Consider the following 19,964-nt stretch of genomic DNA (forward strand, 5'->3'; position numbering starts at 1 on the left):
AGTCCTGTCCCTGAGCCTCCCTCAGCCTTAGGCTAATCATGTTGTTACTTTTTGTAGGTGCCTAGTAAAGGCCAACAGGCAGCTTCATCTCACAAGCACTGGAAGGATTAGGTGGAGATCTGTTTCACTTCTTTGGGATTCAGGCATTATCTCCTACAATACAGACATCAAACTCATGGAGCAAGTGAATGGCCTGGACTAGACACGAGATCAGTGCTGGGATGCATTCAGCACAAGACTGCATTTATGAAAAAAGAAAGTTTTCTTTGACACCAGGCGTCCAACTTCATGCTTGTTATATGCATCCATTTGGACACCAACTGAAGGTGTTATCCATTTTTTCCCATTGATTAAATTGTTGTCTGACACTCACTGCAGGATGAGTCAATGGGGTACAGGAGAGAGTAAACCAGAAAGCTGCATCAGAAGCAAGTAGTGTCCCTTGCCCTCCCATCACGCTCAGAAATATTAAGTGGCTGCTGTACCCTGACTCCTGGTTTTTGTGTAGGTCCTGTGCTTTGGGCTCCTCAGGATTCTCGTGAATATTCCTTTCCCGTTCCTTGCTTCGTGCTCAGATGAAGCCGGGCTGCTTTTAGCTAGGAAAGACTGAGCCCTTGTCCCGTTTCCCATTCCTCTGTCCCTTCACTCCCCTGACTGGGCAGGGGACTGGAGCAGCGGCCGGATGCGCTGCCCAGGGCAGCCGCCCTCTCCAGTGCCTGCACCGCAGCCCCTCCATCTCCCACGGCCCCGAGGAGAAACTTTTCCCGCAGAATCCGCTCCCGCCGCTGCTCGCAGGGGCTGAGCTGCCTCCAGCCCGGCGGTTCCCGAGCCCGCCGAGGATACAGCACCCCGGGGAGGGCTGCTCGGACCGGGCTACCCCCGCTGCCCCCCCAGCCCGCTCTCCGCCCGCTCCCCGCCGAGCTCCGCGCCGCAGGTGACCCCCCGGGGGAGGGCAGGGGCCGGGAGCGGCCGGGGGAGGGGGCGAGGGGCGGGGAGGCCGGGCTCGGGGGGTCGCTGTCAGCGGCGCCGCTCGGGGCACGGCTCGGCGCGGCAGCTGCGCTGGCTGAGCGCGGCGCGGCACGGCTCGGCACGGCTCGGCACGGCGCGCCATGCTCCGCAGCGGCCCCGGCGCGGGGCTCGTCCTGGCGGCGGCCGCGGCGCTCTGCCTCGGCGGGGCGGGAGCCAAGGTAACCCCCGGCACCGGCGGCACCGGCCCCCGCCCGCACCGGGCAGGGCAGCGCGGCAGCAGCGAGCCCGACGGGGAGGGAGAGCCCCCGGGAGCCCCGCCGAGAGGAGGGGAGGGACCGGCAGTCCCGGGGCGAGGGGTGCAGCAGAGCTGCCGGCAGCCCGGGTGAGGGGTGCGCCGGTGTTCCCGGGACCAGGGATGCGCCGCCGGCACCGGCAGGAGGGATGCAGCGGGGCGGCCGCGGCGGGGGCGGCTGCGGGTCCCTTCGGCCCCTGTCTCTCGGTGTTCGGGGTGTGGGGCTGGCCGGGGACTCGCCTCGGAGTGCGAGAGGCACCGCGAGACGGGATGCTCCGGGACTCCGGATCAGCCCCACCGCTTCGGTACAGCCGGACCCGAAATCCGGCGAAAGCCCAGTGACTACGGATTCCCAGCAGAAATGAGAACCCTTGCCCAAAGGCATCCCTGCCACGGGCACAGCCGGGCTTGGGGAGTCCAAACCAAATACCTCGTGTAGTTTTCCTGTCACCGCTCTTGTGCACCTCGGCTGTAGCAGGGGGAGCAGGTAAACTCTGCAAGTGACAGGTACAGCTCCCAGGGCAGGGATCCGGGCAGAGCTGAGAGCAAGTGGGCACGGGGAGCTGAGAGAGCGGCTCCCGAGCTGCGGTGGAAAGGGAGAGGAGGAAACACGGAGCGCCCCACAACCAGGAGCAGCTGCAGAGCAGTCGCTCTGAGATTTGGGAAGGATGAGCAGTCCTGGTCCCACTAAAGGGAGTGGGACTTTTCCTATGGACCCTGATGGAACCACGGTTTGACATCTCTAGCAGAGATTCTCAATTTTATAAAACACGAGCCACTAGAGTATAAGAAAATATTATTCCATTCATTTATGTCTTGCTACATATATATGTATATATAAAGAAATAAAAGGTGTGGGGTTGCTTTCTTTGGTGGCAAACAGCATTATAATTCTGCCTGATAAAGTAATTCCCTGCTACAGCTCACAAGCACACAGCGATGACTGTGGTTGAAATGAAGATGTTTTATCTCACTTTGGTATCCTAGTGAAGATAGCTACAGTGAGAATTTAATTAAGCCACATTTCTGGCTCTGAAATACTAACTTTACCAAGATTTATTGAATTGTATGGTTGTGGGGCTTGGTATTTTGTTTCTCTTTCAAGTCAGGATTGCATTGCAGAATGCAAGCTTACCCTTATCCAGTTGCATACCTCTCTTATTAAACTACATAGCTTGCTTGCTTCCCTGAATTATTGCATCCTTCCTGTGCTGCTTCTCTTCTGCCTTTGCCTGTACAGTTGTGAGGAGCAAGTACTGGCTGTGTGCTGTGCATTTGGGGGTGAAAGGCAATGGTGGGACAGTAAATGCATCAGCAAACTCTCTAATTTTTGCTAATTTTTCTCTAATGTTTCCTAGTCAACTTCAATTGTTCTCTGACTCTGAAATCAGGAGTCTTTGATTTCACACCAGGCAGTAACTGAACTAAAGTATTGACCAACAGCACTACAGAAAAGAAAATGCCTCCTCAATGAAGAAGCAGCAGTCTCCTGCCTGCTTTCCCCAACTTGACTTCTTGCTGTGTCAATTATTCTTTTGATCACGTTGTTTATAGGCTCTTAACATACTGGACAATTCCTTTTGCAGAATGAAAAGCATTTTCTGTTGCTTGTCTTCCTCAATGTGACAGGGAATTCTGTGTCCAAACAGATGTGTGTGTACACCTCTTGCTCCCTGTTTTTATTATTTCTTGGAGTAAGTTGCACTTGCTCTTCACTCATCAAGGACTGCACTGAGCTGCGTAGGCGTCACTATTTTTATCTTTTTGGCTACACTGATAGTGTTGCTATGCTAGTAAAGAAATATACATCCCACTCTAAGTTAGTGGTTCAAATGTAGTTCAATTTATCAGTTGGAAAAAGGCATTCAACGATTTATGAGAAATTTTTTGTCTTCTGGCTTTGAGTTAATGTAAACACATAACAGAAACTCCCTTGGCAAGGGCAAGGTCTGAATGAGGTACAGGGAACTGAATTGTTCTTTTCATCCAGGAAGGTGGTCTCTGCCAGTAAGAGCTGAGGAAATTTGTGATGCCGTGAGGTAGCATGGATGCTTTCAATGTGTTTTGTGGCAAAGTAGAGCTCTCTCTGGAATCCTTCACCAAGTACTCCAGCAATTTAAAAGTAGGAGTTAGATCAAATGAAAGAAAATGTGAAGATAAGGTGCATGATGTTTCCTCCTGCGTGTCTGTATCAAATGGAACAAGATGTGCAGATAAGCGGCTTGTTTATCCTGAAGGAAGAATGTAAGCCTGATGAAAGAGTAACACAGTCAAAATTATGTCTCTGTATGTCCATTAAATATTATCTGTTTAATCAAATCCCTGTGGAGGAGTTCTCTATGCCAGTGCCATCCTTCAAATGGTATTCTTCTGTTCACTTGCTGGCTTAAAGAAAAAAATCAAGCCTTTCTTGTTCTGTTTAAGAGAAGAAATCTTAGCAATCCTAGACCCTCTAGTGAAAGTCTTAGTCCTTTACCCAGCAAGAACTATGGCAAAATTCCTGCTGGTTTCAGAGGGAGCAGGATCCTTCCCAAGATCAGTGAAAGATTAAAAAAAAAATCAACTACTAAAATATGCACCTCAATTAGCAAAGAATGTGGCCTGATTAGTAAAGTGTATGAAATTTCAGCTATTAAATTCTACAGCCCTGATCAACAAAGCACGCTGCACAGTTGGCAATGTATCCAGAATCTCAACTACTGTACTAGTCTCCTACCAGATCAACCAAGCATGCAGCTGAATCAGTAAATTATGCAACTGGAGCAGCAAAATATGCACTTCTGATTGGGGCAGGAGGATAGGGAAGGTCTCAAATGTTTTAAATTGGCACACAATAGGTCTGTCAGTGGTCAGCATCTGCCTTGAGAAAAGTAGGGGCAAAATAAGTAACTTTTGCTGTCTTTCTGGACCCTTGCTGGACTGGAAAAGTATATCCCTCAAACAGCTCAGTGTTTGTTAGCAGCAGTCCCATTCTTTACCAGATGTACTGCACATCTGGTTCCAATCCCAGCAGCTGCCAGGTGTGCTGGTTATTTTAGTAACACTTTATTGGGATTTTTAGGTCCAGGTAGCTTTTGCTTTATTTCTCACTGTAAAGCACTGAGTATGCACACCAGGCTGTATTTCTGTCTCAAGAAATAAAGCCAGTCGAGACAAATTAGGCACCTTCAAAGAACCTGAAAGTTTTGTTGGCAGTAGACTTAATATCTATTAATCTCTTCACTGTTTGTGAAAGTACTTTGTGCTTGAGGAGCAGAGAAATGATAGGTCTTTCCTGTTTTCTTTGTATCTTGATTAATTGCCATAACTGCATCCTATTGTGTTTACAATGTATCTTGGCAGATCAGATGTTTACCGTGCACAGACTTTGGATGTTTGGCCAGTTTGGGGAGCAGCTATCTTCATATATTCTGGAGCAGTAGAGCTGTTTCTCCCTAGCCTCTGTGTATGTGCTTTAAAAATCCAGTCACAGTGGCTGGTTCTGAACTTCAGAAGCTGTTTTTTCTTTAAATTATAAATTTTTCTTTGTACAGAAGACCTGCAGATTGTTGTATTTTAATAAAGATGCAGTTCCAGGGTTTCTATAAACCACTTTTTGGTTTTGTTTTTTTTTTTTTAATGTCTGGAAGTAAACAGTGTTAAACTGCCTGGGCTCAAGGAAGGCGTGAGAATTGCTTTGTTTTATTACACTGTTCTCTTTAGTACCCAGGAGCATGAAACACGAGTCTAAAAATTATCTGGACTTGGGTTTTTTTGTTGTTTTGGTTCATTTTTTTTCTGACTTTGGTTTGGTTTTTCTTTTTTGTTGTTGTTTTGCTGGGTTTTTTTAATCCACTAAATTTGGTTCATAAAGCTGGCTTGCATTGGATTTCCTATTTACCAAATTTCTGCCTCATTTCCAAGTCAGTTCAATGAATGATCCTATTTAGTTCTTTTTCCTGTTTAAAATATTTCCTACTGAGTCCAGAGCAGTGCCCTTAAAACATAATTGATTTGGGTCATTGAACCCTTATTTTTCATGCATGTTAGTTTACATCCCGCCACTGGTCTGACTGGTATTTAAATTAGAAAATTGCAGGCGGATTTCTCCTAGAGGCTAAAGTTCACGTGGAGTCTCTGGCAAAAGGAGATCCTGGAGTACATATCCCTGGAACTGGGCAATGATTTGTAACTCTTTTTTAATTCTGTCTGGCCAGAGTGTTATAAATCTGGGGCTCGCTTGTTAGCTTCACGCTAAGCAGCAATAATGTCCGCAGTGTTTTAGTCCTGATAATTCTAATTACGGAAGCACTGGAGGAGCTGAAAGCTGAGAAGATGGACAAGGCTGGCCTCAAGTCCTGCACAGCACAGGGGATTCTCTCTTTGTAGAGCTGAACCATAATTCTCTCTTTCACCAAGGCCAGCAATGGAAGCAGCAGCCAAGGTAAGAGAAACAAGGCAGTGGCAGAAGATTTCTGGAATTATGTGGGTAATCTTTGTGCAGAAGGAGCTAAAAGACTGTAGTGCTGGTAGAGATACCAACCATCCTTGGGGTGAAAAAGCTGAAATAATTTTTTCTTCCTTACTATCTAAGAGGTTGGAGCAAACAATCCTGTTGCACTGCTTTGCAAAGACCCAGCAAACAAACTTTCCTGTGGTAACCAATAATTACTATTCTCACCTCTGCTTTTTGTGTGACAGACCAGGAATCATAGTCAAATATTCAGGTCTCTTGCTTCCTGCCTCCCTTTCTTCATTAAAAAGAAAAGGAACTCGTGGCATATTTTGTGCCAGACAGTGGCTCCCCAGCAGTAGTGTAGCTAGACCAGGTCTGGTACAGCAGTTCTTGCCATTACACACTGTCCTTTGACTGATGTCCCAGAGCTATAAATGATGAATATTCAGCCTGGTGCTTAGATACTTGCTTGAGTATGGGAAGTACTAAATAGAAAACTCATCCTCTTGTACAAATTCATGGCAGGAGAAGGGTGGAGCAGGGACAGGGCACTGTTGGGACTTGCATTAATATGTGTAACAACTTCACAGCGGTAGGGAGAAGCCTGACTGTCAGCCTTGGTTTCAAACTCAGTGTTAAACATTATCATTCCTCTTACAGGCTCTCAGCAGCAAATGGCCCCATGGCTCATTTTGAATATCCTTGCTCATGTCATTGCCAATGGAAAGGAGGTTCCAATTCTGAGAAGAGCGAAGGCTAATTTGCCTGTATTTCCTTTCTAGAGTTCTTGGAGCCCTACTGGAGCTCACAGAAGTCATCTGAGACTTCAGGAGGATTTAAATCAGGCCATAAGTACTGCTGGCTTGGATTAGTAATGATGTGCATTGAGGACAACATCTGTATTTGGGTTTGGGTGGAGCCCTTTCATGGTGGAAGAGTTGCTAATACTTTTACAGTACCTTTCATCAGAGCATTTCAGAGTTTCACAAATATCTAATTACAGAAACTATTAAACTAAGTGAAATCCTTGGTCCTGGGGGAGTACAGGCAGTACCATTATGCTTCAATAGAAAGCAGGGGTGGGTGGTGTTCAAAGTGGCAAAACAAAAGCAATTTTTCACATGCAAGCCATAACCTGCTACACTATCTCATTTTCATCCTGTGTTTTACTCCTCTTATTTCTTTATATTAGCAGCCAGGTTTCTACACCAAATGAGCTCAACAAAATGGCCTGCCACAAGCCTCCATTCAGAACTACTGTCAGCTCTTAGGAGGGGATTTTGGAAGTTCACCCACCTCTTACTGATCTGTTTTTGAAGTATTTATATTTCTTTATTCTGTGAAGGTGTAGCAGGACTTAGCTAGGTTCAGGTGCCAGGGAGGCCAATAATGACAGATTCCTGGGTACATGCCTCTAAAAGTCCAGCCTGCTCCAAATGCCAGGAAGTTGGTCATTCAGCCTTTCCAAGGACAGTGTGCTTGCTCTGTACTGTGCTTCATTTGGGATTAGCAGTGGGAGATCTAATCCTTTTATACTACTTAAGTCCATCTCTGTCCTGGTCTTGGTTAGTAAATATTCCACTGTTTAGAGACTGAGGTTTTTATAAAAGGGATTTTTGACTGAAAATGTGAAGCCTTTCCTGGTAGCACTGAGGCTCAAAGCCTGGCTGCCCATGCCCTTGACTTCCTCCTGTGCTCCAGATCTGCATGGGTGGGCACTTCAGGTAATTCTGAGCCCTCACTATTTGAATACGAGGGCCCCAAGGAGTTGCTCATCAAGACTAACTTTAAATGCAGCCTTAGCAGGCTGAACACTTTGATTTGCCTCTAAAATCAACAGTAACTTATTCCAGGTTTCCTGGTTGGAACTTGAATGGGAAGAAGAAAGGATGTCTGCAAAGCAGATTTATTTAGGAAAACAAACTGCTCACTGGTTGGGACCCTGTAACAACAAACCCAGGCAAAGTTTTTCCTTGGTCTGCAGTATCTGTGATAATTTTTTCAGCTTTCTCCCAACCCTCCCTGCTGTGCCCTCATGGTCTCTCCTTATGTGTAAGCAATAAAGTAAAATTTACAAGCATCCTGCTCTCTGGAATCCTGGCAAAAACAGAGTCTTGGAAATTTCCCTTTCCAGAGTGCAGGGGAGGAGACTAATCCTGGGAGAACAAGGTGGAGAGAAGTGCTGCTGTTTGTGTACCATCCAAAAGTAAGGGTGAGCACTCAGACCATAGCAGAGCCCTGGATGCTCCAGCTCCAGCTGCAGCAGTGGCTCATGTGGAAGCCCAGCTAAAAAGCTTACATGAAAGGGAGAAGGTTTTTCTTTGCTTGCATTTGAAAGATCACTACCCATGTCCTCTGCACAAGCCCTCCCACCTGCTAGTGACATTTAGTGGCACAACAACCTGGTTCCCAAAAGGCTGGGTAACAGCTCTGCAGCAGTAATGGTGACACAGAATATTTGCAGGTTTGGCATTCTCATATGTTGGAAACATTCCAACATATGGAATGTTTCCTTCTCCGTGTGTTTGTACAATAGGCTTCCAGCATGTGAAACATCTGAAGTGTCTGAATGAAACAATAAGGTCATGAAGCTGGAAGCCCAAGCACTAACAGCTCTTCTTTTGCCAGGCCAGTTTACATGTACATGAGTGTGTTTTATTTCCTTTTAAAAATCCAAGTTTATTTCCCAAGAAACGGTCAGCAAATTTTGCCTGGGATTGCCTTTCAATTCTCCTTTCTCCTGTTTCTTGTCCTTTCAAAATGAAACAAAGCAGTTCTGGGCACCTAAGGTGCATATGGATTTCATTATTTGTATCTCCCCCATGTATTTGGGAGGTGATATATATGAAGTTAATTTGGGAACATTCATTTTACAGATTCCTATGGATATACATAACTTGTTCAAGGGTGTTCAATTTTTATACTGAACTCCACAAATAAACTTTTGCTGCAGGACTATAGCTTTTATTTTGTTATATATTCCATCTGGTTACCAAGCAGTAGAAAACAATCTGACCATGTTTTCTACTCTTTAATTTGAGCTGCTCTAAACTGCTCAATTTATAGAAAATGAAAACCAGATTGATCTTCTGGAAATTGTGCCATCACCCCTGCCAGTTCCCACCAACCCTATCATTTACTATTAATTTTTCTATGGTGTGTTGTGTACACTTTGTTAATGAGAACTTGCTCCAGTAGAGAATAGACCTATGTGACCTATTAAAGCCCTGAAGCAAATGGCCATGGCATCTTGAACTCTTCATTACACTGCCTTACTTTTATTTACCATGGTCCCATCATATTCAGGATTATTTGCCTGAGGAGACACTCTAAATGATGCCTTTGTTTCTCTTTCTAAGGCTTTACATTTTTTTGTATGTTTGAATGAGGGTATTTTCTGAAAAAGGAACCCAACAAACTAGAACATGGATAGCAGCTTTGTGTAGATGAAGGATCTTATTTGATAGGGCATCTTGCAACTTTGTTGGAGAATCTCTATTTGTTTAGTGAGTGTCCAGTCACAAGAGTTAGCTTTGTTCCCCCCACCCTGCAAGGATTAGTCTGAAAGGTCCACAAGAAAAGGCTGGGAATTCCAGCATTCCCTGGTGGATGTTGTGTCAGATATGTTGTATGCTGCCTTGGGCACAAAAGCTGATGTTGTGATGGAAAGGGAAAGCCAATGTTCAGACTGCTCTCCTAGGGACACGGATCACATTTGTTGCAGGAGGATAGCACAATAAATTTATGAAAGGTTTCTGCTTAAAATAGTTCTGCTTTATGGGTGTAATGGTTACAGTCCCCAAGGGAGCACTGCCTAGTCAAGTGGGTCTTTCCAAGCACTGAATTTGCATATTTTAAATAGATTTTTCAAATAATTTGATAGTAAAACAATCTGGCTTTTGTCCTTTCAGACTGAAAAGAGAAGAATTAAATTAATATTGTAATGTAAATGAAATTAAAGAAAATGTAAATGAAATTAAAGAAAATGTAAATGAAATTAAAGAAAGAAAATGTCCTGTGCCTTGGCCTAGGTCTCTTCCAGAGCACTTCTATCTGTATTTCACAGTCTACCAACATTTTATTCACTTCATAAGCATGTCTGCACGGTGACATGCAGCAACTATTGAGTAATCAGTGAATGCTAGGACTGCTCCTGTAATGGTAACTTCAGTCTGAGAACCTGACAGGTAGCAAATGTACCCATGAGCTGCCAAGCCCAGAGAAAAACTATTCATCATAAGCATTTCTAGCTCTAAAAATATAGATCATAGCTGTAACTTGTAAGAGAGCTTGTAGGTGAATCCAACTCCATCCTAACTAGAGAATTGAAAGGGGAGAACTGAAACTTCTCCCTGTTTGTGATGTGGTGGAAGAGAACAAGAATTCTTTTCAGTGTTCTGAGGTTTCACCTCTGAGCCCTTATGTAGCTGAGCTAGCAATGAGCCTCCTGCAGCCCCACCTTTGCTGAGAGGGGGACATTCTCTTCCAGAGGGCTCTTAAGACCATCTCTAACTCTTGCTCTGTAGGAAACAACTCTGGCTTCTGCCTGCAGAAGGAAACGAGCTAAATTAGCCAGCATTCCTTGCGCCCAGGGCTGGATGTTCCTCATCTAATATAGGAATCTTGCAGCAGATACTCAGAAAGGTCTGTGGCTGCTGCAGAAAAATCTGCCCACTGCTCATAACTACAGTGTAGGTTGGCATCTCTGGCCTAATGAGGATGAACTGGTTTTCCTTCTCACCAGAACCTCCCAAAAGCAGCAGAGCATTCTGCTGCCTTTGCTCTGCATGCTCTGAAGGCGAGCACGAAATGTCAATGTATGCTCAGAGTGCATGTACTGCTGACCATGCTATGGAAAGCTGGGTTGGTCCATGGGTGATTGTTCACAAAACAGCCCCTGCTTGTGTCCCTGGGAACAAGCATTTTTTTGTTGTTTGGGAACGAGCATCTCTGGAGTTAAATGAGGAGGGCTGTTGTTCTCCACAGTGCCTGGTGGTTGTCGGGGTGCCCGTGTTTGTTTTCTTGTGATTTTCCTTTTCCCCACCTCCTGCTCGGAGCGAGGATCAAGGAGGAGGGATGGTGACCTCATGGTGCAGTTATGCAATCTGCCAGAGCCAGGTATCAAAACACGCTGCAGCTGTGGAGCTGGGACCTCGCTGTGGCTGGGGGCCCTGGCCTCCTGGCTCTAATGAGATCACTGACCTTCTCCTGCCACTTCTGCAGCTGCTTTGATTCCCAGGGATTTGTTGTGGCCATGCCTGCCTAACGGTTTGGAAAGCTGCTGCAGGGAATGCTGCATCCACAGGCAGGCTCTGGGAGCTGGCCCTGGAGACCTACAGCAGGTGAGGGTACCCTGAGCCCTGCCAGCCTCTTGCCATCCCAGCAGAGCTTATTTGCCTCCATCCAAGGGTATGAAAACATTCCTTCCCCCCTGATTATTCTTTTTTAGGTGGGAAGTGAGGAGAAGGTTGCCTGTTCTCCAGTGAAATAAAGCAGTGCCTTCCCAGCAATCTTCTTGTGATGCTTGAGCTGCAGCAGAGTCACATATGGGAGGAATAAGAGAGAATAGCATGTCTGCAGTCTGAGGCAAATTTGGGCCTCCAAGTCCTCAAGTCTCATTCAGACTTTGCATTCTTTGCTCTAATTGCTGAACTGCATTCCTGCTTCCCTCCCCTACTCTTCTAGCAGTATTTTTGTTTTCCTTGTCTCCTTCAGTAGGAGGCTTTCACAGCCTCCTTTCCTTCCTACCTGCATATTTGTTCTCTTCAAATGTCCTGCAAATTATTAAAACCAGTATAAAACTCAGACATAAATGTGAAAACAGGGCCCTGTGAAGCTGCCTGATGTGTGCCAAGAAGAAATACAAGACAAGTCCATTTCCTGAAAATGGGATTTGCAGAGTGGAAATGTCACATCCATAATCACTTTCATGTGGTGGAACTGCTGCTGCCCACCACTAAAATAACAGAGCATCTGTTAAAAAATGTGGGTTTGGTTTTGCTTAAATCCAGCAGGTTGCACTCATTTAAAGAAGTATTAGATCCTTGCTTAAAAACATGAGTGCAACTGCTCTGGTACCATAAATGTATTAAAATGTAGGATGGCACTCTGGTACCATAAATGTATTAAAAGCAAATGTATGCTCAGCCCAGCTTGAGTCCCACACTGAGCCCTGTTCAGAGCTTGGTTGTGTGAATGGGTTCAGGAACAAGGAGAACATACATGTGTGCAGGAGGTGGGTTTGTGTTGGGAGGGCAAGACCCCTCAGCAAGCAGGGTACTCTCAAAATTGATAGAAACTCTTTTGGAGATCAAGCTGAAAAAATAATTACAAATAAAGACTAAAAAAAGGAGACAGGAGAAGCTAATAACCAAGCAAAGTGTCAGCAATTTTTGTTGTGCTCTGTCAATGCCATGTCTGATCTGCTTGTGCTAACTCTGCTACTTTCAACCATCCAGAGACTCTTGAAGAGCTGCCCTAATGTGGGATGAGAGAGTCTCCTTTTGCTGTTGCCTCATGCTTCAAACAGCAAAGGCAATTTGGCAGGGAGGGAAGTGATGATTCCAAGGCATTTCTAGGAACTCTGGTGCTGCCAGGTGGGAAAAATAGGTTAGATGTGCTGCAGCTGTATCTAGCTCATTCTAATGGGAGAAAATAAACCTTGCATGCAATGATGAGCTGAAAATGCAAAACTAAATAGAGCACTAGTTTTCCAAAGTCTCTGATTAACTTTGTCCTGTGCTTGGAAAGGTCCTACCAGCTTTGATCTCTAGATCAGTCAGCTAGTGAAGGAAATGTGGTCACTTCTTAAACCAACAGACTGGAGTTTTCTGTCTCACTCTTGGGATAGTCTTTCCTCAGATCCTGTATTTGATGAGCATCCAAAAAGCTCAGACTTCCCTAGCTTGGAAATACTGTGAGAGGAAAACTTGGGGCTTTTGCTGGGAACCACAAGAATTGTATTTCTGGTAGCTTTGCAGGGAGTTCCAGCCATGTCAGCAAGTAAAGACTTGTCTTTATTTTCTTTTTCCCTTGTAAGCTGGGATTGTGGAATGACAACTTTCCCTTTTTCCTTCTCATTTTCTTTTTAAAACCCCAAGTTTAGCATTTTCTCTCTGCTCTGGCTGAATGTTTGGGCCACTTCATATTTCATCCCAGGTGGCTGGCTCTGTTCAAATGTCCTCAGGAGCCCGAGTGATCTTTAACTTGGAGTGAACTTCCCATGTTTGGAGGGGAGAAGTAGCTGGGATGCCACACCTCTCCCTCTGTGCAAAGCTGTTGGTGTAGCCAGAGTTTTTAAGAGGTCCCTTGGGCAGGATAAATGTGAAGGGGCTGGTGAAGGAGCCTTGAAGCATTTCCAGCTCTTTGAAAGAAGCCCACGTGTGTGTGCATGTGTGCACATAAGATGTTTTTAATTTTGGAGGGTGAGTTATCCCAAATAAAGCTTGCTGGATTTTCATCCCACTGATGCTCTGTTGAACTCAGATGGCTAAATTTAATCATCCAGGCTGAACAATCTTGGATTCTAAGGCTGCATCCATCTCTGTGCAGAAACTATTTGCTTACCCCTGTGGCTTCTGTGGAATCAGCTGTAGGCTGACCAGATAAGGCTGCTGGGGGATGCCCATGCACTGCCCATGTCCTGTTCTGGCTCTAGGATGTGCAGTGGATTTTGATTTTTAAATTAAGCAAAAAAATCTACCTGTAGAGGAGTTCTTTCTTTTCTACTCTTAGAAGTGTTTAAATAGTGGGGCTATTTTACAGGAAGGGACAAAACATAAAATAATCTTCTGATTCAAATCATGGGATCATAACCAAATATCCTCTCTTCAGAATGAGTTTTTAAAGGGTCTGCATGAAAAGCTTCTATCCTCACCTTACTCCAGTACTAGTTTTTTCCTTTTAAGCAAAGACCAAAAAGCCCTTTTACTTGGATAAGGAGTTAATACACATCTGTGCTTGAAAAGACTAATAAATGCAGCACTTCTTAATGTTCAGTCAGTTTGAAATATAGTGGATTATTCCTACGCTTGTTTCTAAAAAGAAGTGGAAGTGACATTTTTAAATCTGCCTGAAACTCGAAATACATGTGAGAAATGCACAGAAGTTGAGATGTGCATAAAGCATTAATGAGGGCAAAGTGGGTTATGAACTTTGCACATCATTTCCTTGCAAGCCTGCAGCTGGGTCCCTCTCTGAGGTGAGTGTTTTGGCCCCAAGGATGTAGTGGAAATTCAGTGGCTCAGCTGTGTGTCTCCAGTTCCCTTTGCTGAGCTTTGACTCAGGGTGTGCACCCCAAGAACTTGCTATTCCTTGGGTATTTTATAAAAGAAAACAAGCTACACTGAGTAAGTCCCAAGCCAGAGAATCTGAGATGGTGCTCACAGAGGAATATCAAACATCAAGACAGGATGTTCTCCTTCCCCTTCTTTGAAATAAATACACTTTAAGAATAAACAGTCTCTGGGATGCAAGTGAGGCAGTGTCCTCTAGGATGCTGCAACCAGCAGCTCCTCATAACCAGCATTAACACAAGTGGAGAAAGAGAAGCAAAATCTAAGAACACAAATGGGCTGAGGATTTCCCTGCCCAGGGCCTTGCATCTCTTTGTTTCCACTTCTCTTCAGCAGGGCTTGCATCTTTCCAGGCTGAGCCACATGGCCATGGTCACCTTCTCTGTCACAGCATCACCTCGGGCCAGCAGCACTTCCCTGCTGGAGGCAGGACAGGGAAGCCTGAGACCCCAAGCCATGCCTGCTCCCTGTGGGTCAGGCAGAGGCTGGTACCCATCACTGAAGAGGCTGGGGGCCAGCTAGAGCCTGCCACAACTTGCCATTCATGGCTTTTTGTGTGACCTCTGCAGGCTTTGAGCATGAGGTTGCTCTGAGCTGCTGCAAGAACTTATCCTGTCCTGGCAGAGTGAGGAGCTTCCTTCTGAGCCTGCCTCTGGTCCTGCTCTAGCCTCGTGCCTTCTTTGGCAGTAATTGTGACTAAAGGGTGATAATTATATTGTTAAACTAAATTAATCTTGTAGAGAGTGAATGTATTGATCCCCTGACAATGTTCCTACAGGAAGAATGCAGAGGCTCCAGGCCTACATTTGTAGGTGTTGTGTGAGTGGAGAGCAGAGTTAAGAGTTTTATTATATATCAGATGATGATAACTACTCTTCCCAGTGCATATTCTTGGGTGGGCCTTATGGTAAAATCCCATCTGGCCAAAACAATAATTTTCTCCTTTTTATGCATGGGAATTCTGCTTCTCATCAGTGCCTCCTACTTCTTAAGAGCTCTTTGATGCACAGAATCCAGTTTGAAGCAGGGACACTCTGGCTTTGTGCTGCACCCTGAATAACACAGCAGGGGCTCCTCTGCCTTTGGGAGCTGGTGCTCCTCAGGAAGCAGCTCAGATCTGGTGTCTGCACTGAGATTCCTGAGCAGTGTCCTGCAGTCACTTCTGGCCACATCTGTTCCAGCCCAGCACAACTTCATGTGTAAGAAAACCTCCCTACAACTGCATCACACATGGGTTTGCTGCAGATGTGCTCCTCAGAGGGGCAGCAGGGCATTCTCAGCACCACCAGAGCACCACTGTCACCTTGGGGGGGGGACAGCCACAAGGTCCTCCTTGTACTCCTTAGCCCTGTGTTTCCTGGTGCCCCATAACTCCTTACACGTGTGTATCGTGAATAGCTCAAAGCTGATGTCAGTTTTAACTTCTCAGTCCAAACACCAGCACAGGAGGAGGTCAGTACATGACAATGGGGCATTTTTTAGTAATGGCACAAGATTTAAGCTTTTGAAAGGTCTGTGTAGTGTCAAAGGGGGAAATGCAACATCTTGGCATGTTCTGAAATAGCCAACCATTGTGTTTATGGCTGAGCAGCAGTAGCTGAGATTTGAGTCACTTCTAAACACACTAAATGCAGTTCCCCAGTTCCCCCAGTACAGAGAGCAGATAGGATTTCTCTGACCACGATGGACTGGAGACACAACTGTTGGAAACATTTGGAATCTCTGGCCAGAGAGGAAAGCAGACAAACAGGACTGGTAATCTGGTTCTCCCTGCTCATAATTCACCTAATTGGTGGGGGCATATATCAAGTGTTGTTTTTAAAAAGACAACAACCTATCATTTGCAAAGATTCAAAATGTGCCAATTTTTTTTTGCACGCATCTGTCAAAAGCCCACGAGTCTGTAGCTTGCAGCAGAAGGGAACATCTGTGTCTAATTGGCAAAACTCAGGGTTCATAATGGGTGATTCAAATGAACAAAACCATTTTGTCATTCAGTCAGTTGGGGATTATAAACTAATCAGAAATCCTTCCCCCTCCCGTTCCCTCAGATCTATCTTGCGTTTCCTGTCCCTTGTGGATTTTTTTTCCCTGATCTCAGAGCAAGTCTTGAATCTTTTTGGTCTCACAAGCCATAATAAATTAACAATTCCCCCACTGCCACAACCTTCCAGCCCTATTTCTGGAATTCACACATTGCAGTTTGTCTCTGCCCAGATTTGGGGGTGCAGGGCAGCTCTTGGGGCTTTTATTGTAGCCAGCTGGTGGCTCAAGAGGCACCTTCTGAGACTCCTTGGGTGTACACAGAATGTGCAAGATATTCCTCCTCAGATGATGACAGTTTGACAGATCTGAGCAAAGGGAAGGCAGGAAAGGGAGCTTATCCTGAGGGTGGGGGCGAGGGATCTGGGGGGGATGCACTTCCCCATTCAGCACAGGACCCTCTGATCTGGTGGCTGGGGCTCCTGGTAGTAGAGGAGGGGCTGTGAACGCCTCCAAGCGCCTTCTCAGGGTCTGAAAAAAGGCAACTGGATCAGTTCACATCTTCCCCAAAGCAAAATCTCCACCCTCAATCACTGCTAATTTAAGGAGGTTTGAGCCAATCTGTGATCCTCCCACATCCAGGAGTGCCACCCTGCGAGAGCAGGAGTGCTGGTGCACATTCTGCCTCCTAAACTGGGCACTTATTTTAGTGCAAAAGTTGGTGGTGTTTACTGTTTCTTGCTATGCAAATGCTTGTTTAAAAGTGAGCTCAGAAGATCTGTGTGGAACAAGGGCAAGACTGCACTGATAGGCTGGGATGAAGGGAAGGAAAACAAGAGAAGGAACAGAAAATCCCTCTATTCTTCTTCCAAATGGAAGAGGCATCCTCTCCCTGAGGAAAGAGGAGCATATTCACTGGAAATCAGTAAAATCCAAGTGGCAACAACTGTGTCTATAATTCTGATGGGAATTAGTAAATTGATCTAACTGTTAGGACCTGTAGCCTCTTAAATTGACATAAAGTTTTGCTTGTTTCCCCTGGATTTTTACAATGAATTAACTAATACAGACTGAGCCCCAACATTTTGTCTCCTGGAGAAAAGATCAGTACATTTCTATTAATATGTTTTGGTTTTACATGTGGGTCTCCTAAGGCATTAGACAGAGAATAATATGTGTGTGGCAACGAATGTGGTTTCTTTTCCACTTGAGACTTCCAGCCATAATCCAGCCCAGGTGCTTTAAATGAGCAGCCTGTAGTTTATTCCACTATAATTAACATGGGCTTTGATTTAGATGACACTTTTACAAGTCAAATATTGGATTCCAAGTTGAATACAGAACACAGTTTCCACCCACATTACTGTTTTGGTCCTTTTCTGTGGCCATCCTGTATCCACCCTGAAATCCCCCAGAATATGAGCAGCACCTGCTGGAAAACAAATGATGTGCCTCGTAGAACAGGTCTGGCTTTTTGTTTCTATTTAGGAGCTTTTAACATTTGGCATTGCATTTTTTTTTCTTTCCATTTCAATATGAGCCAAGGGGAGGGACCAAGAGAAAAAAAATCTGGAGTATTTTGATCTTTGTGGCTTTATATGGACTTCATAAGCTTCGTTTGTTCTACTGCCAAGTTCCTTTGTGTTTAAATAGATAACAGACCAAGACAACCAATCATTTCCAATAAAAAAACCACACCAAACCCAAAGCATTCCCTTTCTTTTCCAATTAATGCTCGTAAACCCATGCTCCTAGACCAGGCTTGTGACCTAAGCACTTCTGGGTTTTTTTTTTCTTTCCCTTTTCAAAAACAATTGCCTGAGGCACAGACTGGGCTCTGTGCTCTGCAAATTTATGAAAGAATCTTGAAAAAAGGTTCTGAGAGTGGCTTTGGGAGAAGGTAGCTGTAAATATGATGTGCAAAAGCAGCCTCATGCACCTTTAGAAAAGCACAGAACAGTGGTTTTTATGGCCACCATTTATGGACTTCCTTCCTCCTGGGAGGCTGGAGGCTATTTGTGGAGAAGGCAGAAATAGCAGATTTACATGGAACTGTCACTCTGTTATGTAAAATTCATGTTGGTTGCTGGTTTACTGGTGAGAGCTGATATCTGCTGTCACTATTTTGAGAGGCTTTGCACTTGAAAAAGAGACAATTTGCCCAATCAAAAGCAGCTACATTTTACTGAAGTAAATAAGGCTGAATGCCCTTGAAACAGAAGATGAGTTGGTTGGATGAATCATGGGTGATCATCAATGCAAAGGTTCTTTTTTTACATGAAAATGTTTTTGTAATGAAAATAACACAGAGTTTTAAACGCTGTGACACATTTTTCCTTTAGCTTCTTAAGGTTTTTCTCACACAACCAACTGTTTAGGGCAACATATTTGTGTGGTCAAAAAGTTGTATGTTTGCCAACAGCACAAATTATCAGTAGTAGGAAGTGAGAATTATGTGAATTACTTACGTGGGTTATATTTCTCTTGGAGGTTGACCATCCAATATACACTTCCATAGTCTCTAAGAGTGGCTTCCCATATTAGATTGATGCTCCACAAAAGTAGGAGCTGAGACTTGCACAGGATTAATGAATCTCCCTGTCTTGGGGGTATCTTAAACCAGTCTCTGAAGGGAAAGAAAAGAGCTGGACCTTCCATTGCTCTGGCAGACTGAATCCTGGGTGTAATCCATGGCAAGGTGTAAGAGTCTCTGTTTTATTTCCCAGGTGTATTACTCCTGTGGTGCAGTGGTGGAATCCATGGAAAGAGGCCTGATTTTGTCACCAGGTTTCCCAAACAACTACTACCCAGGGACACACTGCGTCTGGCAGTTTTTCATTCCCATGAGGACCCATCTCATCTTGGAAATATTTGACTTTGACATTTTTGAGAGCTCTAGTGAAACTCCAACCCCCTGGGATGGCTTTTCAGCCTCTGCTACCACAGAAAGTAAGGACATGCCTTCTCTTGAGGAAAACCTGGGCTTTGCTGTCCACACCACAAAACCCTCTCTCCAGAGCTCGACGTTGAAGGTGGCTGAGAACCTGGGCAGCACTGGAGACCAGTCAAAGGACCTTGCTGGTCACCTGGATGAACTTCCAGGAACCATCTCAAAAAAAAATGAAGCCAAACAAGCATCTGAAGAAAACCAGTGGAAGCAGATGAAGGAACCCAAAGCAATTACCAAGGCTCAGCCCGAGGAGCTGCCATTCCCCATGGCTGGTAGTGCCTCAGTGCAGAGGCAAAACACCAGTGGCCTGGAAACAGGAGAGGATGTGGAAGGGAAGGTGTTGCTTGCCCACCTAGCTGCTGGTGAGAGAGATGAAGTCCCAGCAGAGAGCTGGACTCTTCCCTCAACAGCAGTGCCCATGGAAATCTCCTCCAGCCCTCAGGCAGCAGGGGATGTCTGTCCCCACGATGTCTTGTACGTTTCCGACCTCATCACGTTCTCCTCTCGCTTCTGCGGCCCAAATTCCCCTGTAAACAAGACCATGGTGTTTGGTTCATCTCTGGAAATGGTGGAGGTGATCATGGAGCTGATCACCACCACGGACCGGGGCCGAGGCTTTGCCATGCTGTTCGAGTACAGGAACATCAGTGAGCCCGGCCCCGTGGGGGCTGTGCGGCACGAGAGGAAGGAAGGCACGGTGCTGCTGGCAATGGCAACTGGGATTGTTGTCTTTGCTCTTGCTCTGCTCTCTGCCCTCTGCGTAGCTTGCAGGTAAGGTGGTGCCCGAGCCTTGGAAGCATGTGAGATCATCCACAGGGAACTGGCCAGAAAAGAGTTCCATTTCCAGAGAAGAGTGACCTTTCCTTTGCTCTGCTGACTCCTGCTGTCCTCCAAATGTGCTGAAGTGGGTACAGAGGGGGTCAATGCCCCTCACTGCTCCTGCCCCAGGCCCCTCAGCCTCCTTTTTCTTTCTACAACTCTTGTATCTCAGATTTATTTTCTTTTTCCTGCAGAAATACCGGAATAGTCAGGACATTCCTG

At 45.5% G+C, this 19,964-nt stretch overlaps 1 protein-coding gene across 2 annotated transcripts in view; it reads left to right on the plus strand.

The window, feature by feature from the left end:
• Positions 1 to 306: 306 nt before the first annotated feature.
• Positions 307 to 19,964, plus strand: part of LOC108962385 (uncharacterized) — a 32,237-nt gene continuing 12,579 nt past the window's right edge. The window contains exons 1-2 of one of the 2 annotated variants that reach the window (XM_018916570.3): positions 307 to 934; positions 18,700 to 19,694. In XM_018916570.3, the coding sequence (XP_018772115.3) occupies positions 18,733 to 19,694 (962 nt within the window). In that variant the 5' untranslated portion in view covers positions 307 to 934; positions 18,700 to 18,732. Of the gene's footprint in view, positions 935 to 5,365; positions 5,685 to 18,699; positions 19,695 to 19,964 lie in introns of those variants that run through there. The other variant, XM_018916571.3, reaches the window with a different exon arrangement.

This window comes from Serinus canaria, chromosome 15, assembly GCF_022539315.1.
Source record: "Serinus canaria isolate serCan28SL12 chromosome 15, serCan2020, whole genome shotgun sequence".
NCBI lineage: Eukaryota > Metazoa > Chordata > Aves > Passeriformes > Fringillidae > Serinus > Serinus canaria.